Genomic DNA, 23,943 nt, shown 5'->3' with positions numbered 1-23,943 from the left:
ACCGGCGTTGTGAAGCATTCAGGGATATTGTTTAAAATGCCACAATCGAAAATATCAACTACAGAATAGGGATCGTTCTTACAAAACACATTATTTTTCTTTTTTGCATTGATTATAAATGCAATAGTCAACTAGGGGAGCAGATATAAGTTTTATGAGCAACAAATGTAAACGCCATTGCGATGTGACTTGTTATAGATTCAATTATTGAGTGATGTGAATAGAACAAATGCCAGATAGTTTTTAAAGGGTTGTGTATTGCTGCAAACATAACGCGGGGGTTACAAAATACGGTAGATATGAAATGGCGCGGGGAGATAACGAAACAGTTCCCCTTTCCGAGTGAACTTGAATGCACCGGTAAAAGGTGAGGCTGTGTGGAATAGCGGTCCAGCTAACTTCTCCCTCGACTATGCCTGGGAAGTGTAAATTCCAGGAGTCGTGGCTCTCCAAGGAGGCCTACAAAGACTGGCTGGTTAAGGACACGCAGGACATTCACTTCGCCCGATGTCGGGCCTGTTGTAAATCCATTAAACTTCAGACCATGGGCGAGGCTGCTCTCACCAGCCACGCAGGGGGAGCTGGCCACAAAGCGGCGGTGCGCAAGCTTGTGGAAGGTAGATAAAGCTTTACATGTCAAACGAGAAAAAAATAACAGGGGAAAATAAAATCATGAGCGTTCTCGGTGTGTTACAGTGGGCTGCTTGCTTCCTATAACATAATTACGACACCATGCATGTTGTTCGCTTTGTTATTGCTGGGACAGGTCAGCAAAAAACTGTTAAATGAAGGACTGCAATATAAACCCGACATTAGCAGTATATTTCAATTATTATTCTACATCTCAGGGATGGTGCGTCGTGCCAAGCGATGCTGTCAATGAAAAGCACCCATTCATCGAGGCAGTGCTTATTAATAAATCAGCACCAGAGGTCATGGTGGTAGTGCGGTCTAAGCGAACACTTGCATTCCACGTACAATTTAACATAGCTGTCTGTGGCACTCTTTTCTGAATATACACCACTAATCAAGAATTTGTGAACCGCACCCTATTTTTGCTTCACAATCAACAAATTGCACTATTCGTAGTTTTTTTTTCATGTGGAAACGATCCTCTTTCGTGTCATGTCCTCTAATGCCACAAGATGGTGGTAAAGTCTTGGTTAAAAGGAAAGTCGTAATTGTCAAAGAAGTGGAGAAGCCGAAAATCGTTGTAATTCAGGAAGGCGCTAAATTTATTTGGAGCTGTCAGTGGAAGTTAGGGAGAGTCTTCCTCACATGAGCATGCGTAATGCAGGTGATTTTTTAATAAATCAAATGATACAACAATACAACTTCTTTCTACATACATTCTTGCTGCTGAGGCTGTAAATTTCCCCAGTGTGGGACGAATAAAGGATATCTTATCTTATCTCAATACATGCTTTTTATATAGCTACAAGCCATCTATTTTAAAGGGTAATGCAAGTTGGGTTTGAAATAGTAAGTGTTTGTGATCATAGTGTGTGGTATATTTATGGTTGAAGTTATCAATATAGGCACTTGAACACATTTTAGAGGCAGTGTCAATGCTTTTGCTGTTTGTGCCATGGCTCACCCTTAAAAAAAAAAGATTGTAAGTGTTTACTTTCACAGGCTAAAGTTCACTCTGTATGTGGATACGTTGCCAAACACAAACACTATAATACAATTATAGTCATCAAAATATTACATATTAAAGTGAGAAATAAAATGTATTTACAAATAATAACCATTATCTTAAGTCATGATTTCTAAACAGTGCTGTATCTTGCTTTGAAGTGATTTTTGTTGGGTGCGTTGTACCTGCTCTGTCCACTAGTTGCCACAAACACCTGCAGTCCTCTTGTTCTTTCAAACAGGCAGCTTGATGATTAACGTTGCCGGGCAGATGAATGGCAGCTTGAATCGGGTAACTATGTTAAAACCCTTTTCTACAACAGCAACAGTATATGAAGCATTATTTCAGCTGGAAGTAAAACCTCGGTATGAAACACAGGCCGAAGATAGCAAGGACCACGTGGCGATCTGCCTGCAGCGTCACGACCTGGACAGGCTACCGGGGAACGACTGGTCAGATCTGCAACACAGCCCGGCGTCAAATTCCAGTCTTCACAATACTGAGGTGCAGGATGCGTCCTTCCCCGCAGCCTACTTCACAGCCGCAGGTAGATGCAGTCACTTTGACACCAAATCAGATATTCAACGGCACATCGAGAGAGAATGGCAACATGTAACGTTTGCAGCGCAAACTTCACATTCTTCCTTCCCTAAGCGGAAGATTGATTGAAATGAGAACTCGGAAGTCGACCAGCGTTGCAGAATTCACTTCCTGTGGGCACAACTGCCAATACCTTTGTACGTGTGTCACCTGTACAGGCACCTCTGGCTTCGTCACCCAACGTCTTGTCCCGTCGGCAGGGGGGCGGTCACACGAAGCAACGGATCAACAGCAGAGGGCGGAAGTCTTGGAGCAGCAGCAGCACATGAGGTTGCTGGAGTGGGAGAACAGGATGAAGGTGCTGGCGTGGGAGCAGGAGCTAGTGAGAGAGAAGACGCGAGCCGCTCGGCAGAAAGTGAAAGCCTTCAGGATGAAGAAGAACTACTACAAGGCCAAGCTAAAGAGGATGGGAGAGCATGTGCCACCATCGTCCCCCGGCAGCAGCGATGAAGAGAGAGGCCCCGATCCCACGGGATGAGCCGAGTTTTTACTTTTCGCCATTTTAGCGCTTGCCTCACACCCCACTGAACTATTTTCATACATGGTTTTGCACCTGAATGCTGATTGATAGTCCTTCGCCTCGTCAGCCTTTCTTGCACAAGGAGAACATTTGTGAGAGTAAGCAAGGTACAATGTTAGGCCCACTTGTTTTTCTTTTTTTTTTTTCGTTACTGTTTAAGTGAGCTAGATGGGACCAATTACCAGTTCTGTATTTGTTGCTATTAGACAGATGTTGAGCTTTCATTCCTTACGATTAATCCATATTCCAGAAACTAGCCAAGTTTGAGAGTTCAGATCTCAGATATTGTAAAATGGGGGTAAAAATCACCTATCGGTACATTCTCTTTACTGCTTATCCTCATTAGAGTTGCAGATGAGCTGGAGCCTATCCCAGTGCAGATAGAATACCCAATCAACTAAGCAAGTGAAAAATATGAAAATCCCACAGAGGAAACCTGGAGCCAAGATTCAAAGGCAGATGTGGGAACCACTCAATCACCTTGTTGCCTCGAGTCAAATTGATCTGCGGCAATCCTCCAACTAACATGACATGTTGGGTATCTGGATTCAGTGGATACGTGTATTGGAATCTGCCCCGGATGTTGTACACTTCAGAATTAGACCTTCAACTTCATGGCTAATTTCATAATAAATATTTTGTATGTTAAATATATTTAATTTTTCCTTCAGCTCTTGCTTGTGGTGAAACATTGACCCTGGAACAGATTATTTGTATTACGTTGATATCCTATAGGAACTAATATAAAGAATGCTAAAATGAAACTGTGGAGTGACAACTCACATGACATGCTAATGTTCTGGCAAATGCTAGCTTGTTAATAAACTCTGAGCAAAATAGCAAGCTGGTGGAACGGGTTCAATGGCAGGTTTTAGTTTCCCCATTTTGCCCTTTCAAGGAACCAAACTGCTTGCACAAATGCAGTTGATTTAAAGCTATATATATTTTTGGATGTTTGTTTGATTGTTTTGTTAAAAAGCTATTAGCTTCCTTCTATTAGCTTGTATGTTTCAGTTGCATATTTTGCTCTTCATGGAACCAAACTGCTCATGCAGATGAGTCCAGACTACCAAAATAATTTTTCCAAGCTTTGTCTGATCTGTGAGTTATTCTATTTGCACACTCGGAAAGGACACTTTTACGTGGCAGTCGGTATACATTTGTTTTGTCATGAATGACTGCAGTATGCATGTCACGTTTGCTTCTGCCAACATTCTTATATGGGCAATCGAACTACACTTTGCAGCTTGTATGTGCATGTCTAACTTTGAAATGTACTATAAACAACACCCCCACCCCCAAAAAAATGTAATGAATAAACATAATTTCATGGTCAGAAGGAAGTTTCTACCTTGTAAATATTGAGGGACAAATTAATACATTTAAGACAATTTAACGCTCATTAGATCGGAGTGACATCAGATGAACATCATTCCTGTACAGTCATGTTTTCTAATGCAGAGTATTCGTGTTATGGTTAAAAATGGATCAGCCATTGCATAAACAAAGAAATAATAATTTCCCCATTCTGCTGTTGTGCATTTTATTGAATGGGATCCTCATGTCTTGAGCAGACATACGGGCGCACGCACACACACACACACACACACACACACACACACACACACAAAATATACATAAAAACAGCCATGTATGAATACATCTTTTGAATGTTCAACATTTCTATTGTATCCTTGGTAACGGGAACAGTGACGATTTCATGCCGCAATTTGCTTGCTGAATGCAGAGCATCCCATCGTAAAGACAAATGCATCAGGCATCGCGACTCGGACTGCCTCATTCTTGTTTCTTTCCGAGATAATTCGATTCTTGATTCAACCACTTTGCCTCCCTGTTGCAATTTTGAAAAATTGAATGAAAACAAAACGGATAGAATTCTACGTCAACCTTGGATCTGTATTAAATCAAGAGGGAGGAGAAAATGATCCCTTTAAACAATATTTACATCCACTTCCATGAGGATATGTTGGCATCACAGCTGTGTGACATCATGTAAAAAAAAAAAAGTTTTGACAAAAAGTTTGGATTTGCATGGATGTAAATAGTTTTGAATGTTATTTCCGAGAGTCGTATTGGTTATTTTTGATTTGGCAGCTTTAATATCAGGTGTAAATAAAAACACAATTCGGCAATTTGGTTTGTGAGCAACATTGCAGGTGAGAAAATGTTACAGATCATACTAAAAAATGACACCGATTTAAAAAATGTCTGAAATCTTTTCTAGCACATCAGATTTTTAGAAATATACAGTAAGTATATATTTTTCACCTACAAAAGCTTTTTCAATGTGGATTTTACCATGCGTTGTAATTTACCGTCTCAGAAAAAAAGTCCACCTGTTGCTGAACCTTACCCTTATTGTAATTCATACATATTATGAAATAATAATAAAAATACATATTCTTGTAAGATGATTATTACACTGAACATACGGTAAAGAAAATATTTGACTTGACTTCCCCTGTAAAAATAAAAAATACAAAAATACACCTTTTTCTCTTGGAAAAAAAATTCTTTAAAAAAACCCACTATTCATGCAAGGATGTCAGATTTATTTGGTGATGTCACAATATAATCAGTGCTTTTGTAAAATTGTTCCAAAGGCAGTGAGGAACATTTTGTTATTATATATTTGTCCCCAGATGTGGGATTGCACTGTTTGTGAGCTTTCAAGGGGGTCCGTACTTCCAGAGGGCGGGCTTGTCACACAGGCATAGACGCAAACAAAGCGCTGCTCTCAGGAATACGCACGCGTTGGCAACCTGTTTGAAATGTTGCATTTCTTCCGAATAACATGGCATTTCTCATTTCAACAAAACATTTATCTTCATCTTTTTTTGAGACACCTGATTGGCTACCTTTCAAACCGTAGCCTCTTGACATCTGCGGTTTCTAAATGCCTCTGAGTGAATGTGTGTTGACATCCGAGTGTTGTGCTTCCTCCAGCAGGAGTGAGAACGGCAGCAGCCTGTGATTAAACAGAGCTACGTCTCAAAAGCACGTAGAGACACAACTGACATCATCTCCTGTGTAAAATGGTGCAGCCGCACTGCAGAAATCACCCCAGGATGGAGACTAAGCCGGCCTTCACACAGCATTTCAAAACTGGGAGGAACATCATCTCACTCACATTGCTGGCGAGGGACACTTCATCGATACTCTCGAGTGGTTGGCAGCAAGGTGACCTTCTCATACTGATGGACCAAATCCAAATATGTTGAAACAGTTCCAGATGATGCGATTCAGAATTTAAAAGTGTCGCCAAATCCGTGTGGTGCCCGTTTTTTTTAGTTCTTGCTGTGACTCTGCTTTCGCTCCCATCTGGTACAGAAAAGCCTCACCTCTGCCTGGCTAAAATAGCATTTCAGAGTTGTTTTTTTTTTTTAAAGACAATACGACAATGTGGAATATTTTGGTGTGATATATTTTGGTGGATTGGAGGTGTGGGTGGGGGGGGGCGGGAATTTTCAAGAATACGTGTCACGAGAAGGCACGCTCAGTTCATTTTCAAACTGTTATTTTTCATGTGATTTTGTGTGTGTATACAATATATATACATACATGTATATATTTAGAGTATATATGGAAAACAAGTATTTTCATACAAGCATTTAATGTTCTAGTCTCCACTGCATTAGTGAGACAATTTTGCGACCCATTTGTTTTGTTTTGCACCCACTATGGATTTTTCAAAAAACAAGAATTGATTCATTTCAAAGGTAGAATAATGTACAAATATTTAAATGGAAACCCTAGATTAAATTATTTCATCCAGCCATCTATTTTCTAATCCGCTTTATCCTCACGAGGGTCGCGGGGCGTGCAGCAGCCTATCGCAGCCGACTTAAGCGCAGCAAGCGGGGGACACCCTGAGCTGGTTTCCGCCCATTTTAAATAGCGTAACTATTGAAATGAAATGCAGATGATGATGATCAATTCAAGTAATGAATTATTTTTTTGGACAATCGAATGAACAAATTGTTTTTAGTTACTGTATTACTAATCCGTGCATCTTCTGTCTGAGCATCTTACCGTCATTTGTGTTGTGGGGTACAACTTGGACTGGTCGCTAGCCAATAACAGGGCACATTTTGACAAACTCCTCTGGCCGGCTCCCACATTACGAAAACATGGCTGTTAGCTTCAGTGAAGGCTCTAAATTGTCCCTCGGCGAATGTGAGTGGTTGTTTGTCTAATTGTGCTCTGCGATGGTTTATGACCAGTCCAGGGTTTACCCCCACCTCACCCAAAATCAATCAAGTTGAGTTATTACGCAAAAAGAGGAAATCCTTTTAGACGTCTCAATGTAGCCAAACTGAAGAAAGGCGGGCGGGCGTCAACCCTCACCCACTGAGGATACGACGCCACGTGTACACGGTCACGGCCCAGGCACGGAAGGTAGACAGACGACAAGGTCACATTCATTGAACGGCGGAACTTGGATCACAAAACATCACAATCTCACGACAACTTGTGACGGCGCTTTAATGGTCAAAACCCTGAAGCCTCGCGCGGCGCCCTCTTCGCAGTCGTCCTCGTTACAATCATCTCGTTCCATTCAAATCTCTTCACTTGGAATAATAACGGCCCTCTATTTACACTTCAGCCAACGATACGTTAACGGTTTCCCTCCAACTCTGCTTTGCGATCTCATCAGATGTTGTGCCATTTGCAATTACCACGCAGCTTTGATGAAAAATGTTTTTTTTTGTGTGACTTCAATACAGCTCACTCGCACCAGCCTCACTCAAAGACATTACAAAAAAACCAAAACATCACGAGAGACACCTTTGTCCCCAATGAAAAAGATACAAATCGTATAAAAATGTTTTTTTTTGTCTGTACAGTCTTTTCCACTCATTTTTTTCTGTCTGCATCTGACTGAGTGTGATGTTTTGTAAACAGTTTTTGTCCTCTGAGCCATCAAAATCCGCATCTTATTTTTTTTCCGCACAATGTCATCACCTGTGTCCAAAACTGAGTTTTAGTCCTCCGCTGCCTCGCTGGTTCACCTTGTCCTCGGAATGCATAAAGGAATACAAAGGCCGTCATCAAGACTGCCCTTCGCTTCTATTGGCTCTGAAATGGAGAGAAGATAAAAATCACTTTAATCAAGTCAAGTCAAGTCAACAGTATTTATAGAGCACTTTCAAACAGCCATCGCTGCATACAAAGTGCTGTACATGGAGCGATTTAACATATACAATAAACAGTAAGACGAATCAGTAATAAGTAATAAGGCGGTAGAAAGCACCAAGCAGTAAAATCAAGAGCAAATCTAAGTCATGCTGAGTCAAACGCCAAAGAATACAAGTGAGTTAATGACAATATCATTTTACTTTTATCGCTTTTTTTTTTTTTGGTACAAAAGGAGGAGACGAGGACATGCCTACAATATTAACAGATAATGTGGAAAGCGGCACATAATAGCTGAAACACCTGGAGAAACCCCACGCAGACATAAGAGGAATATGCAAACTCCAGACCGGAAGGCCGAAGCTCGGATTCAAACCCTGATTTCCAGAACTGTGAGGCTAGCAACTCGGCCAACGTGCTGCCATGCTTGAATATAATACAAGTACCAATTGGTGCAACTTTTACAGCGTTGGAAATAATTTTGAAAAGATCATAACATCCTGGAAGGTCCGACAGAAATTTTCAGAGGTTAATTATCAGCACACGTCATAAATAACATCGAAAATATCCTCGCAAGCATAGGAATGGCATCAGTGTACCGTAATTAGATTGGGAGCTTACTGAGTAATTTGAAGAGATGTTTACCTTCTCAATAAATTTATGTATATATATATTTTTAATCAGGTCGCCGCGGTCTTGTTTTGCACGCTTAAAATCAGATTTTTCAGAGGCAACCGTTTTTTTTGTTTGTCTGAATGAGACTCACAAGAATCAAGACAAGGGCACGGAAAATCCTCCTGGATCCCCCGCACCCTGCCCACCACCTTTTTCAGCCACTCCCTTCAGGCAGACGCTACAGATCCATGCGCACCACATCCAGTAGACACTTAAACAGCTTCTTCCCTTTAGCCATTAACTCCTTAAACAGTCACTGACGTAGTCACTCTTCTTGCACCACAAAATGGTGCTACAAAACTACTGGTTACTCTAAAATGGTTCAATGATTTTGTTGTTTACGATGATACTAGTGCAGCGTGTTATACCGGAGACAAATTCCTTGTGTGTTGCACATACTTGGCCAATAAAGATGATTCTGATTCTGATTCTGACATTTTGTGGACATTTGATGAAAGCTGCCATGGCACCCAATTAACAAATGCGAGCAATCAAAATAAGATGCCATTTTTAAAATATGTTTTACAAAAGGACATTGTGTTGGGACAGACGAAGAGGACACTTACTCCGAGTCAGGGGAAACTTCTGATATGCTGTGGGAAGTGGCAGACTGTGGCAGGGAGGCGGAGGGGCAGTGGGTCGAGCCGTTGGGCCCGGAGTTGGAGGCAGCGTTTGGGGGAGTGAGGGCAGAGGGGTTGAAGGACGCGAGGATGGAGGAGAGGATATCCAGGTGTTCGCTCGAGGGTTGTCTCCCCAGAGGGTTCATACCCATGTTGGGAACGCCCGTCGGACCGGGGTACCTACATGCAGAGTCCAGGCGTCCTCGAACGTGAGCCGATGATGGGAAGGGCTCTTGCTGGGGCTCCTCCGAAATGGGCGGAGGCGGGGAGGACGGCGGAGGCTGGTCGGGGTGCGAGGGCTGGCGGGGCGGCAGGGAGCGCAGCCACTCCCGACAGGGTTGGGCCTGCGCTCCAACCCCGTTGGCCTCCAGCTGCTCCCTCGACTTACTGCTCATCAGGGCACCTGCCAGGTGCTCTCGAGATGAAGCCTGTCGCCGAGTTTGCATGTTCAACTGAGATCTGGACCCGCTCAGAGTGCCCTCCACGTTGCCACCCAGAGCGCCGCCATTTCCCCTCAAGTCCTCTCGCGAAGCGTGGATAGTGCCCGAGTGATGGTTGTCCAGTCTGTCCCTGGAGGAGGTCAGGTTCTCCCTGGATGACGACACTCGCTGGTGATCCAGCCCCAACCCCGCCAACCCTGTGCCCTGTCCCAGTTCTCTCCTTCTGGGTAAGAGGTCCAGATTGTCCCGGGATCCCCGAGAGTCCAGCCGGTCTCTCGAGCCCCCGACGGTTTGCCTCCCGAGAGGATCCCGAGACAGATGCCTCCGGGTGAGCGAGTCCAGATGCTCCCTGGATGAGTAGCGGGATCCCGGTTGCGACAGGGAACCCGTACCCCCTCCGGCACCAACCGAGGCCGAGTACATGCGGCCATAAGAGGCCGCAGGAACACCTCGGTGGCCCAGGGTGGAGGTGCGGTACCAATTGAGCTCACTGGCTCCCCGGCCCACTGTTGAAAGCCCCTGGAGGGCGGGGGGACAGCCCAGACGATTCTTGAGGATACCTAGGGACACAAAAGGTTCATATATCAGGAGGCAGCAATGAGGGAAGACGGGAAGTCGAGGCAAAGTTGGAAAACAGGAAGAACATTTTTGCAGCTAATTTTTTTCAGCCTTTTTTTTTCTCTATCAAGGTTAACAGTTTAAGAATCACCACTTTGGGGTTTTGTGATACACCCCGAGGGACTCCCAACTAAAGCTCTAACTGTTCAAAGAAAATAGCTTCGTACACACTGGAAACGGCACACTGTCCTGTGTGTGAGTGACGATGCTAGATGAAGTTGATGTGCAGTTTGCCAGTTTCACAGACAGAAGGTCAAACATTTGAGAGATGCTTTCCACAACCTTGTATGTTCAAAGAAGGGAACATTCAGTGCTTTAAGATCCACCCCCTGGCAGTTAAAAGGGATGAAGTAGAACTCCTCTTATATTACCTGGAAGGCTGAAGCATTTAAATGACCAGAACAAAGCCAGAAACACGTGACTCTCTGTCACTAACAACCCGTGGCAAAGACTTTGGTCTCGCAGTCAAAATATGTAACTTCAACATATTTTTCAGACTCCAATCACTGTTTTCCAACTAGCGAGGTGTCTTCATCATCTACATTTTATGTCTTCTTCCGCATGAGACAGAGTGCAAAAAAAAATGCAATAAGGTGCAACGAATAGTTCCGCAGACCCCCCACCCCCCCAAAAAAATACAAACGGCTAAATGAACTTGTGAATAGCTCACTGTGAATAGGCAGGATGTGACTTTGTATCACTGTTTTACCATTGAAAATATTATTAAATTTTCAAACATAATTCAACATTTTATTTCAATACTGTATTGATCAAAATGACGCCACAGTCTTTTCAGAGCTTGCACACACTTTGCATGTTAAAAATCACACAAACAAACAAATACAATGATATTGTTAATTATCCACGCCTATTTATTTTAGCCAGTACTGACAATCAGGTTTGGGGCTTCCATGTTTGATGAGTAAAAATGGTGTCTGTGAAATTACCCTTGCGGTGCCTGTGCGGCTGCGTGAGGCCGCTCTCGTCCCCGCTGGTCAGCGCTCCGTCGGCTTGGTTGTTGTTGGCCGCATCCTTGCAATAATCGGCTCCGAGCGGGCGCTCGGAGCCCCACTTTTGCAGGGTGTGTTTTTCGCATTCCTCCAACGCGGGCCAATAGGACAAGAGGTCGTTGCCATCCAGATCTGGCACACACCACAAAGAACCAGTCACGGTCTGCTTCCATTTTTTACTTATTATTTAAGAGTAGCAGAAGAGGTGAAATTAAAAGTGCATCATTGAACTATTCACGAGAGCACACACAAGAAGGGGTTCATAGTCATACACTGCTAAGTCAGCATCAAGCACCTTAAAAGTATTTCCAGGATTTCATGAAATACCTTTCTATCGACATTTACATACATCCCGTTTGAGTATTTGACTTTATCGCAGTAAGAGATGAAGAATTACAGTATGTCACAGCTTATATGATTGCAGTGAAATGAACTGGTTCTGGAAGAAATTTCAGTACTTGAAAATTTTGTAAGCAGAGACACGTTTTCCATGTAAATGCCCTAATCCGTTCCAAGTCCCCCCAAAATTCTTCCATAAATGTTTTCTAAATCATAAAAATGCATCAAAATATGTAACAAATGGATGTTACATAGACAATTAGATTATTGTACAATCAATGAGAGTTGTGCATTATGTAAAAAAGACAAATAGTGGCTTAAAAGAAAATAAAATGATTATTCCAGTATGTATGAGACAATTTGTCTACCTTTGGTACCATTGTGGGTGGGCTCAGTGAGCAGACGCTCGCCGTGATTGGATCGCTTGAAACGCCGCTGGATGCGCCCGCGTAGGCGGACGTTGTCCTCGCTCTCCGATGACGGGATGGACAGACTGCGCTCCTCCTCCATCGAGAGGTCGGAATCACTGTCGGAATCTTCACCTTTTAAGAAAGTAGAGGGACAAAATAAATAGTTTCCAAAGTCGTCACTCCTCCCGATTTTATAGCGAAAACGCATGTCCAAACCTGGTGCGTGTGTGTGTCTGCACTTCATAAACGGAATTTGTTGACCTGTGCTTATTGAAGCGCTTTCGGGTTGTTTACCTCCATCTCTGTGGAACATGGCGACATCCAGGTCCGTTGCCCCGGTTTGAACAATGCTTTGTTCCAGAGTTTGGCGCGCTAAAAGATTCTCTCTGAAAGGCAAAAGAGGGAAGAGGAGTGACGACACACTTAAGAGACACGTTGTGCTGCATGTTTACTCATGCTGACTAATAAAGGGCCTCTGCACAAATATAGCATGTCAATTCCAAACAAGGGGACAAGCAGCGAGCCACAAAGAAAAAGACACTCCCGGCAACAATTAGTCTTGCTCTACATTCACTGGAGTACCCCGTTTGATCTGACATGTATTCTCTTTACCCCACTGACCCACAAAACACACAACAGGCTTTTAAAAGGCTGGAGTGACAGTATTCACTCCCTAAAGCAATAGTGCCCCATATCCAGTGGCACAAGGACACCCGAGCTTCTTCTTCCTGAATGATTGATATTTCCCCCCCTTTTTTTTGGGCGATGTATTTTTGTATGGATGCTGCATGATAATATTTATGTGCTTTTATACCTGGCGGAGCTGACAGAGGAAATGGTGGATGCTCCCAGCGTGATGCGATGAAGCCCACTCTGCTCAAGGAGTGAAGCATTGTGATAGGGATTTTGGGCCTGTGGCAGAAAAAAAACTTAATATCAGGTTATATTCTTTTAAAAAAGGCTATGTTAGGCTGTAGTTGATGTGAGGAACAAGACAAGGAGGCTTTACCTGTGTGAAAATATGTCAAAGTGAAAATATGAGGAGTTGCACCGTGGTGATAACAGCTGCTACTGTTTTGGAAAGATTCTACAAAATATGGAAATATGCCCGCAATGGAGATGCCACTGTGACATTGAGAAGAGGTGTCTCCAGGTTGTGAATCCACATTCATCAGAATGAAAACTTTACATCCTTTTTTTTTTTTTTTTTTACATATTGAGTTTGATAGCATACAAAATACAAGGTAACAAGTATTTCCATCTTCCATGTAAGGTGCTGACATTTTAACAAATCCCTTCAATTTTGTCACTTCCAGTGACCAAGAGCTTTGACAAAAGTAGGACATGATGAAACTCGACATGACCTCGGTCAGTATATACTTCATTCACAATTAATAAGCCGGAGCGCTCGCAGATCATTTATAATGTACATATACTGTTGGACTTCAAACTCGCTCAATTCTGTGCAGCCAATAATAGCTCCTATGGGGCACGATATACAGTAGTCATTTGAAATCTGACAGTGGGGGTCGCGGCGGAAATGGAGGTTAAAAGGTTGTATGAGCTACATTGTTACTAACGTACACTAATGTGCAAGCACGCACGCATGCACAATGCAGGATGGGCCCTATATTATTTTATTCGGGTCAGGACCGAATCCCGGAGGCAGAAGGAGAGCGAGTGGACACAGGAGATGGACGGAAGAATTGATGGAGGGAATAATCACAGTCAAATCAGTGTGGCTAATGAGATTAGCCTGGGCGGATTTTAGCATTGTAAATAACCTCATTGGACACAACATTATGTATGATTGCATCGTCTAATGAAATCCAATATATGAGCCTTATAGGAAACCATACCTTGACAAAGATCATGCTGAGTTTTCTTGACGGTTTAAGATAAGATAAGAAAAGCTGTATTTAAATAATTAATGTAAAAAATAATAATAATAACTCACAGCATTCGATGTTGGCCTTGGCGGCTCTTCTCCGGGGCTCTTTTTCCCTAAACAGGCCACCTGCCAAGCCTCTTTCACCTCAGAGTTGAACACGGTGAACACCAGCAACACTGACAGACCCTACAGAACACAACCAGTCTAAGCAAGGGTCTGAGCCTCGCATGCTGACCATGCAGAATGCGCATACCTGCACTAAACAGAGGATGTCAAAAATATAGTAGAAAGCCAAGATGCTGTTGTTCACAGCCATTAAACCACAAAGCCAGGTGGAGGTGGCCACCATCAATAGCAGGAAGGCGTTGCGGATGGTTGCACTGCAAAGGATGACGGCTTAGATGTTAGATGCAACGCAACCACACAAATAGGAGCTAAAATGGGACAACACAACAACTGATTTGCTCGTTTCATTCAGATCACTCATATGAATAATTCAACACATATTTTGAAAATATGTTCATTTGATTAGAGTTAGGGACTGCCTGAATATAGATAGACCGTATTTTCCGCACTATATGGCACTTTGGAGTATAAGGCGCACTTCAATGACTGGCCCATTTTAAAACCGTGTTCATATATTAGGCGCACCACATTATAAGGCGCACAGAATAGAAGCAACAATAGTGGCTGCAGTTGCATTATCCATCCACTCGATGAAACTACACTAAAGGGAATACAATACAATGCAGCTTTATTTATATTGCACTTTCACAACTGCTGCAGCTGTAACAAAGCGCCTTACAAAACCTTTAAAATACTATGTCCAAAAAAACGGAATATTGATCCATATATAAGGTGCATTGGATGATAAGGTCGGCATTTGCAAAAGTTTTGAGAAAGCCAAATGCTTTTAGGTGCGCCTTATAGTGCGGAAAATACGGTAGTTGAAGTACAGAGCAGACCTGAGAGTCACCACTGTGGGGCCGTGCTCAGAAACTTTTACATATAAATACACAATAGCTGTAATGGTATTAACTCGTTAAATATGTCACTGTCCTTCATGCTGCTGTACCCACATGACAGGAAGCTTCTTGGTCTCCTTCTGAGAGGTGTTACAAGACATCTTGGTGACAATCATGAAAATGCCGCCATTCATCTGGACAAAGGAACGACAGCCACAGAAGAAGAAACAACTGTGTTCAACATTCAGCTTTGAAAAGGAATGTTTGCTCAATATTTGACCAGAATATATGAGAAAAAATGAAATGTGAACAAGTTACCAATATGACAATGGCGATTGGACCGGCAAAGCTCCAGATGAGCTTGTCATAGATGGAGATCCAACAGAAATCTGGGTTTCCATAACCTTCTGGATCCAAGCCCACTGCCAGACCTTCATGAACGAGACACCCAAGTTGTTGTTTTAAATATTTTACGTACTGTATGTAATAATGTTTATTGCTGTTATGTTTGAAGTGAACACCCCCAGACTGAAACCCCCTCCCCCCACAAGAAGTCTTTCTGATATCAGCATCATTTTCCCGTGGGCAGGAGAACACAATTTCACATTTCATTAAATTGTGCATGCATAAGTTATTAAATAAAGGTAATTAAATTAGTCGCGAAGAGGATGAGTGTTGGCAAATGAACAGACGTTGTATTAACACAAGTGCGTGTTGATTTTCCGAGGACTGTAAGAACAGAATTGAGACCCATACAACAGCAATGGTTATGTAGACATATGGAGCTTTAGAGATAGATTGTGGCGCGAGTAAAATGCACCCAAAAATTCTTGTTTTTTTTTTTCTTTTTTCACATCAATTAATTTTTGCTGCACCTCTGTGGCTGTGCATGTTTTTGATGGTCATGGCTAGAAGAAACATTATACGACAATGAATGTGTTGTAAATGAACAGTTCTCAACAAAAATGTGGGCTTCCATACACATATGGTAGAAAATGAGAGTTTCTTTTCAATTTATTCATTGCTTAAGGTACGCAATACTTCAATATACAGCAATCATGCAAATGTGTACCATTTTTATCGCAAATTATATTTTTCAATATGCACACAAGCATGTTTAGAGTTTTTTCTAGAATGAATGGATAAAATAAATATTATGTTGCGATGTTCTATTTCACTAAGAGTGAACCACGGGTGAGTCAAATTCTCCCGTTTCTGCTCTTGCGTTAATTGAGAAACTAGTAATAGCAGTGAAGGAAATTGATAATGCATATCGAGAAAGGGAGACAGAAATGACCTGCAAACAGGATGTGTAAAAAGAAATCTTCCTTCTGAGTATCTGTCAATTTCAGGTTTCACCTTATGACTGCTGAGATTAAAATTTCAGTGAAACACATTCCGCCCAAACGGCAACAGGACACCTTATCTGCACAGACAGCTGCCGTGGACGGATGCACGTGGAGGATATTGGCAAGGCATCGGCATCGGCATCGCCGTCTGACAGGTGTGAGCGCATGATTTGACTGTCAGCATGCGGATGCAGCAGTCACTCTGCATTAGGAGCAATGTCACATCGCAACACATTCTTTTTACAGCACCGTTTTCTTTCTGACATGCATTTTTTGGAGTTAATGTAAAGAATAGAGAGATGTGCAAGTGCATCAATATTTTTTAATGCTATGAGCTATCCAAGAAATCGAATTAGAAGACAGCATTATGTATTTTTTTTTATTCTCCATTATGTTGTTTGAAATGACTCACCAATTATTATACTGTTCAATTATTCATAATTGTGCCTTTGTTAAAAAAAAAAAAAAAACAATCACATTAGACATAGAGTATGCTGGCCCAATATTTCAGTGTTTAAGTGCCTATTATGATTCGTCAAAGTATGAAGGGAGACACTTCTCCAATTTAGTGATGGTAAGCATGTTCATGAATGTGCGTTACCAGTGATAATGGCTGGCACGCCCCAGCCGATGGCGTAGTAGAACCTCATGGCGCCAAAGTTGATGTTGCGTTGCTCCGTCTGCATGCGGTAGATGTGAAGGCCCTCCACAAACATCCAGGCGAATGTGGACATGAAGAAGTAATGCATGAGGATGGCCACCACCGTGCACAGGAACTGCAAGAGAACGTGGAGAGGAGCAGGAGGGTAACTCCAAAGCGAGGCACCACAGACGGCGCAAAGTGAAGAAGGAACGGCAAAAAAATAAATAAAAGACCAAGGATCAAGAAGCAGATACGAGCAAAGAGAAAGATGTAAAGGAGGTGCGCATAATCTTGCAAATGGATTTAGTCTTGGCTACACATCTTGGAGGGTGGCCAGCAACACTTCACGAGGTGCAAAAAAGGTATGATTGAGATGACAGGCATCAGTAATTTAATCGCCAATTCCACTAAAACACAACATTTATAGCTCATTGATTTTGCAATGGATAAGAAAGGCAAAAATTCATATGAACGTGCTGTAAACGCACAGTAGTGTACATAGTGTAATGAAAATTAGATTACAGCCATAATTCAATTAATAGAAACATTACCCTTCACTAGATGCTTGCAAAGCGTTGCGACCAGAGTTGTGCAATATTTCAGAACACACATACGCACGCACGCACACGCGGCATGAACTTAACAGTGAACAAAAGGCAAATATAGCAAAGTGAGTACTGAGGGTCCTAACGTGCTCTGCTAAGCATGATGCACGCTATACATTAATGAAGACGGCACATACAGTCGTTCAGCTGGAGGTGACGACCATTCACAATATACAGCCAACTGTGTGAGAATGCATTTTAATTAATGAGATTTCATGCTGACTGAGCACACACGTGCAGCATTTTCATCTGGAGGAACGCAAGATATACCCCGCCACACACAAACGCATCGATGAGATTAATCCAATGGCATGAAAAGTAGCCACAAGGGAAAATGGAAGCGCAGTGCAGCACAAATGGTGCAGGGGATAAAAAACTATTTGATTTCTTTTTTGAATCGAACAGAAATGAAAACAAGTGCGGTCAAGCAGTAAACATATTTCATTGTGATGAATTAAATGTTATTATTCATTGGGATTTTTATTTATTTATTTTATTATTTTTTTTAAAACAAAAAAATCAAGGATTTTTTTTGCTGTCCCATTATTTTATTGGATTTTAATACCCTTCACATAAATAATTTCATTTTTTCATTCATTTTCTGATCCGGATACTTTTTGAGGGATTGAAGTCAAAATGGACCTTCGTTGCAGAATAAACAAAAAAAGGACGGCGTTATAAGGGGGATGCATTAATGCCGTGAAAAAGGCGTTTCACTGACACCACTAATGAAAACAAAAACATTTTTCAGAAATTCAATTTTAGGCTCTGATCAAAAATATGAAATTGGAAAACAGGCAAATAGGGCTGAGTTTAACCACAATTAAACTCGATTGAAATAATTAAAACATTACCCGCGACCAAATGGATTCTCTACGTGACCCAGACGCCCAGTAAAAACAAATGATAAACAGATGAAAGAACTTTTTCATCACTTGTGATGTCTCCACTTTGTACTTTTACTCGCGTACAGTAGCTGATGATTGGATTGGCCCCGAGTGGATGTGACAGACGCCATTTGGCAGCGCTTTTTCTCAAGGCTGTTTTACAGACAAACCATCTGGCGAGTCAACTTAGGAATGATGCCAAAGTTTACAAGTATCACAACACCGATGCAAGAATCCAAAGTGAAATGTCTCCAGAGATTTCACATTTACTGCCTCTTAAACGCCGGATAGACGTTTGGCTGATGTCGACAGTGACAAAATAGAGGGAGCATAGAACACAAACTTGACACCGACTGGGCGGTCGAGCTCAAGTACCAACCTGTTGTTCGGTCTGATTGACGCCCAGCAGAAACACAAGCTCTGACAAAAACATGGCCGCCGCCGTGTTGGAATGGATGCTCCTGATGTTGGACTTGAGGCCTCGGAGGCAGGACAGCACCAGGACGGTGAGGAGCAGAGCCAGCATGGACAGCACCAGAGAGGAATAAGTGATCAAGGCGAGCGTTTCCAGATCGCCCTCCAACTGCTGCTTGTGAAAGCAAATAAAAAGGAAACCAACGGAATGACCGGAAGACGTAAGGCCTATCACCTTTAAGTGTTGCTCGCATAAGTACCGGCGCGCTACCATTTGATTGAGACAAATAAGTCGTGTACGTGCCACAAACCTCTCTCTGTGAACTGTCCATCAGCACTCCGAAGGTGCCAAGCCTTTGACACTGACAGCGGACATGTGAGGTGTTCCTGTACACCACCATGCAGTCCCTCACTGTCCAGCAGCCTCCGATCTCACACCTACAGGGCCACAAAAACAAATCCATCAAAATTGGCGAGAGAAGATCGTTGTATGGATGACATTGTATGACCCAAATAAATCGAGAACCTCAACATTATGTCATGATTATATGAAATTATGTTTGCCGTTTGTCTTGGGAGACATGAATCGACTGCCTTACAGCTGCAGCTGTTCTGAAAGCGCTCTATAAATAAAGATGAATTGGCCCGGTAACCCAGTGGTTAGCACGTGGGCTTCACAGTGCAGAGGTACCGGGTTCGATTCCAGCTCCGGCCTCCCTGTGTGGAGTTTGCATGTTCTCCCCGGGCCTGCGTGGGTTTTCTCCGGGTGCTCCGGTTTCCTCCCACATTCCAAAAACATGCGTGGCAGGCTGATTGAACACTCTAAATTGTCCCTAGGTGTGAGTGTGAGTGCGAATGGTTGTTCGTTTCTGTGTGCCCTGCGATTGGCTGGCAACCGATTCAGGGTGTCCCCCGCCAACTGCCCGAAGACAGCTGGGATAGGCTCCAGCACCCCCGCGACCCTAGTGAAGATCAAGCAGCTCGGAAGATGAATGAATGTATCCGCCCGAAGCAGCGGTGGGTAAAGTGTGGCCCAGGAGTCAGCGCTCTGGTCTTTCCTACCCTGCATTTAAATCATCAAGATTTCTGTAATGTTTGTCGAATTCATTTAGCAGATTTTTCAAAAACATGACCAATTCATAAAATGCATGTATTCATTTATGTAGTTATTTTTATTCCTTTATCTCATTAAATAAGGAAATGAAAAAAAATGGTAGTAGAAGAACAGAAATGCGTACAAATATAATTGTTTGGCACATACACATGCTCACTGTAGGAATACGGTGATTAAAAACAAAATTTGTGAGTTGTGCAAAAAAAAAAGTCAAATAAATTATGCAATGACCAAACAACTTTTTTTCAAATACTGGTCATTTGTGGATGAGGAAAAAAAAAATAAATTGTATGTTGTTTGGTCCTGGCATAATGTTTTTTGGGGAGGGTTTTTTTTCTTCCCAAGTGCCCCTTATTTATACAACTGTCTGTTATACAAGTCAAAAGCGACTCCTCGAGTACAAAACTTTCCCCACCACTGCACTAAACACGAAAGACCGACTATATGAATGCATTGAGTCCAGTGATTAACACGTCGGCTTCACAGTGCAGAGGTACCGGGTTCAATTCCAGCTCCGGCCTCCCTGTGTGGAGTTTGCATGGCCCCCCCCCTGCCTGCGTGGGTTTTCTCCGGGTGCTCCGGTTTCCTCCCACATTCCAAAAACATGCATGGCAGGCTGATTGCGCGCTCTAAATTGTCCCTAGGTGTGAGTGTGAGTGCGAATGGTTGTTCGTCTCTGTGTGCCCTGCGATTGGCTGGCAACCGATTCAGGGTGTCCCCCGCCTACTGCCCGAAGACAGCTGGGATAGGCTCCAGCACCCCCCGCGACCCTAGTGAGGATCAAGCGGCTCGGAGGATGAATGAATGAATGAATGAACTAAACAAAAAGCATTCTTGTGAACTGACTGGCTGCTGTGGTTCCACTGCACACACAGCGGCTTGCTGCGATTGGCCGTTTCCAGTAGTTTAAACTCCAGTAGGATGGGCTGGTCCAAATGTCCGCCCACAAAAGTTTGATTGTTGTAGACGGAGATGGTCACCACTGGGGAGTTCATAACTGGGTGTCTGGGAAGTCTGGAAACAAGAGAGAGAGAACGGCAGAACATTTCAGTCTGGTTCTTTTGACATAATTAAAAGAGTCCACTGTGAAACTTGTCGATTCTCACCTCACTCCTCGTCTGTCTGTATGATATTTGGGAGGGAGCGCTCCGCCCAGACTGCGATAGATGAGCAAAATGACGATGGTGATGGGCGGTTCAACTGCGCGCCGGGCTGCGATGTATCCTGTCTGATTGGCAGAGAAGCCGACCGGCACTTGGACAGCGTTCGAGGGCGGGAGGTCTGAAATGGAGAAAGATCCCTGCATTTGTATCTCACCCTTGCCATTAACTCTGGCACTTGAATCATGTTTGTGTGCGTCTTCTCACGTTCTTTCTCTGCGCGCTCCTTTTCCTTCCAGTTGTGTTGCTGTTGCCGTTGCGGCATCAGTGCAGCGGGCGGCAAGATCACATGGGTGTAGGGATCCCACACGGCCTGACTCCGAAACATTGTTGTATGGTAACGTGGGAAACGTCGCCGCACATGGGTGTGATTTTCCACCCGATCCAGATTCATGACTTAAGTGCAGAGGGAGAGAGAGAGAGAGAGAGAAAAAACAATGGTTATGAAAGAGATCCTTATGTTTCTCTGGGTGACTCAAAAAGGGTCATAACAACGGCAAATCCAGGGATACTTTGCATCTTCCACTCGCAGTTCCAATTCCATCACGCTGTCGCCAATTGTGCCACATGCGCTATCCATTCGTATGAACACACAAGTTGAGCATCTGTTTTTGGGGCTCTAATTCAATCTGGCCATATGTTCTGAATTTCATAACCCCTCTCAAGCACCTGTTGAATTGAGTTGTTGTAACAGGCATAAACTTTGTCTAATCACCTTCAGAGTCTTTAAAATAAGGTTTTGCTCCCCCCTTCCAATAAAAAATAATCTGGTCCGCCAGTTGAGGTTACTGTATTTCTAATAGTACTCCCAAAACATTTTTGTTAAAATTTGCTAGGCATTGCAACAGACCGAAAGCGTTTTCTATTACATTCCCCCAGAGGATCTCGCAATTTGATGAAAAAAAAAAAAACAGAAAAGCAGGTCTAGAAGGTATCCCGGGTGGGAAACACGATTTCAGTGGATTGATCAAGCCACAAACAGACAAATTCTAATCATTATCATCTGAAAAATATTGTAACAGCACCCCCCCGACCACATAGTTGGGGAGGTAGGAGGGGGTTTGCATGGTCGTGGGTGCAGAAAGGTCTCCATTTGCCCACCTCATATGTATTGCCGACTAGATTATCCGCAAGGGGAGATCTTGCAGTTTGCCTTGATAAATCCAAATTGTGAGCGCCAATCTCATGCACGGACCCCAGCGAGTCTATTTCCGCAATTTGAAGCACAGTGAGCGCTCCCACCTCCCCGATTTTAATGCAAATGAGGGCTGCCACGACGATTGGCTGAGGAAGTTCCATCTCATAACGGTGCACAACGGCACAAACGCCCCATTCTGCCTGTGCTAAGTGTAGAAAATTACCAAAAGAGAGAAAACTCCACCAATGCACATAGCTAGACTGCGCTTTGCTCAAGGCTTGCACTGGGCACCAAAATAGGGTCTAGGGGCTCCTTATGATGGGAACTAATCCCTAAAAAGTCAGTCAGGGAAAATGCAGGTTTCCACAGAAAGAAGACATGGGCGAGAATCAATTTCTCCAAAATCTTGTTCTTTCGCTGAACGTTCTTTTCGGGATTTTACCAAAGATACTTTTTACTGTATATCATTACTTTTAAATGCCCGACCATAAATTGTAAATGCTTTAAAATTTTTGAATGACGTGAAGCACATTGATGTAATTTGTGTATGAAATGAGCTACATAAACAGAGCCGCATTGGCTTACTTGCCTTGTTTTCAGTTTCCTTCTGATAGAATTTGTGTATTTGTTCATTTGGCAGCTTTAGGTCTTAATGCAGGCCAATGCTCAAATGCTTCAGGCGCGGTACATGTTATGGAAGCGTCCATTCCTGTGTGTGTGTGTGTGTGTGTGTGTCTGTTGAAATGTGTGTACCCGCGCTTGTGCATAATCCATCTCTATGCTGCTGCCAGCTCTTATCAATTGCATCCCCCCGATGTAAAAGAAAGCATTCTAGCCCATTTCATAGCCGATCATCTGCGAGGATTTACATGTTATTGACGTTGTACTCAATGTTTTCGTCGCGTTAGCTGGATCATGTCTGTAAGCGTGTCACGCAACTCACCAATATTGGGAGCCACCAGCGCCACGGGGTTGAGGTAGGTGAGCTTCATGTTTTGGGCCAGATTCTGCGTATACTGCTCCAGCAGCTGCGACAATTCAGCCGGACCGCTTAAGATGTGGTTCTGACCCTGGGCGAGGGCGCGCCATAGCCCCTCTGTTCCCGGAGCCAACAGCACACTGCAGCCTCGCAAAATGTTCTGGAAAGAGCCAACGGTGGACATTTTGGTGTATAAAAAAAATTGGAAATGAATACCAAGAAGGCAAATGTGCTTTTCTTGTCGGAGACCAAAATCCGTTTTCATCTCGACATCCTTTTTGTCATAGTCATGCTTTAAGATCGCACACAAATCACAAGAAGAAGAAGCAAAATAGTGTGTGTAACATAAAAAAAAATAAATCAATAAAACACCATCAGGAGAACCTTTTGTTTGGATGTTTTTGTCATCCTGTTTGTAGGTCATACGGTATATGATCAGAGAGCCTATGGGAGTTGGGTGGAGTGTCATGATCATCGAATAAAGTACTGGAGCATCATGATACTCAGGGGAGAAGACAGTAACAGAGTGCAGTGAAGGAGCAAAGCAATGAACTGTAAAAGAAAGAAAAAGGTTGTCTGAATTTATTTGTAGAGGGGATGACAAGTAGGAAATGGCAAAATAAAACCCAACGTTTTCTTATAAACTAGAACGTGCGCTTTCTACGTGTGTGGAAATGTGAAAGAGAAACGACGATAAAGCTTGTTGGCATGATGACATATATAAAATCGAGACATGAAAATACACCACAAACATTTCTCCTTTAAAAAAG

The 23,943-nt window shown here is 43.0% G+C and overlaps 2 protein-coding genes across 7 annotated transcripts in view; one reads left to right on the top strand and one right to left on the bottom strand.

The window, feature by feature from the left end:
• The first annotated feature begins 335 nt into the window (after positions 1 to 335).
• LOC127595697 (uncharacterized) lies at positions 336 to 4,899 on the top strand. Of its 3 annotated transcripts, none has more exons than XM_052057401.1 (4): positions 336 to 617; positions 1,881 to 1,930; positions 2,018 to 2,186; positions 2,398 to 4,899. In XM_052057401.1, exons 1-4 carry the CDS (start codon positions 413 to 415, stop codon positions 2,715 to 2,717), a joined length of 744 nt encoding a protein of 247 aa, XP_051913361.1. In that variant the 5' UTR covers positions 336 to 412; the 3' UTR covers positions 2,718 to 4,899. The 3 variants fall into 3 exon arrangements, with proteins under 3 accessions (XP_051913361.1, XP_051913363.1, XP_051913360.1); XM_052057403.1 differs by having other exon boundaries at positions 1,860 to 1,930; positions 2,440 to 4,899; XM_052057400.1 differs by having other exon boundaries at positions 1,860 to 1,930.
• Positions 4,900 to 7,239: 2,340 nt separating this feature from the next.
• Positions 7,240 to 23,943, bottom strand: part of celsr3 (cadherin, EGF LAG seven-pass G-type receptor 3) — a 66,821-nt gene continuing 50,117 nt past the window's right edge. For 2 of the 4 annotated variants that reach the window (XM_052057323.1, XM_052057324.1), the window contains 17 exons: positions 23,138 to 23,333; positions 21,264 to 21,452; positions 21,003 to 21,177; positions 20,743 to 20,910; positions 19,094 to 19,220; positions 18,748 to 18,954; positions 16,835 to 17,009; positions 15,203 to 15,315; positions 14,999 to 15,078; positions 14,173 to 14,299; positions 13,986 to 14,105; positions 12,843 to 12,940; positions 12,245 to 12,414; positions 11,987 to 12,160; positions 11,217 to 11,411; positions 9,158 to 10,211; positions 7,240 to 7,859 (listed from right to left, as the gene is read on the bottom strand). In XM_052057323.1, coding sequence (XP_051913283.1) covers positions 7,832 to 7,859; positions 9,158 to 10,211; positions 11,217 to 11,411; positions 11,987 to 12,160; positions 12,245 to 12,414; positions 12,843 to 12,940; positions 13,986 to 14,105; positions 14,173 to 14,299; positions 14,999 to 15,078; positions 15,203 to 15,315; positions 16,835 to 17,009; positions 18,748 to 18,954; positions 19,094 to 19,220; positions 20,743 to 20,910; positions 21,003 to 21,177; positions 21,264 to 21,452; positions 23,138 to 23,333 — 3,396 coding nt within the window. In that variant the 3' untranslated portion in view covers positions 7,240 to 7,831. The remainder of the gene's footprint in view (positions 7,860 to 9,157; positions 10,212 to 11,216; positions 11,412 to 11,986; positions 12,161 to 12,244; positions 12,415 to 12,842; positions 12,941 to 13,985; positions 14,106 to 14,172; positions 14,300 to 14,998; positions 15,079 to 15,202; positions 15,316 to 16,834; positions 17,010 to 18,747; positions 18,955 to 19,093; positions 19,221 to 20,742; positions 20,911 to 21,002; positions 21,178 to 21,263; positions 21,453 to 23,137; positions 23,334 to 23,943) is intronic. The other 2 variants (XM_052057325.1, XM_052057326.1) reach the window with 1 other exon arrangement.

This window comes from Hippocampus zosterae, chromosome 2, assembly GCF_025434085.1.
Source record: "Hippocampus zosterae strain Florida chromosome 2, ASM2543408v3, whole genome shotgun sequence".
Taxonomy (NCBI): domain Eukaryota; kingdom Metazoa; phylum Chordata; class Actinopteri; order Syngnathiformes; family Syngnathidae; genus Hippocampus; species Hippocampus zosterae.
Note: the sequence above shows the minus strand (reverse complement) of the source record. Positions and strands in the feature narration are given on the sequence as shown.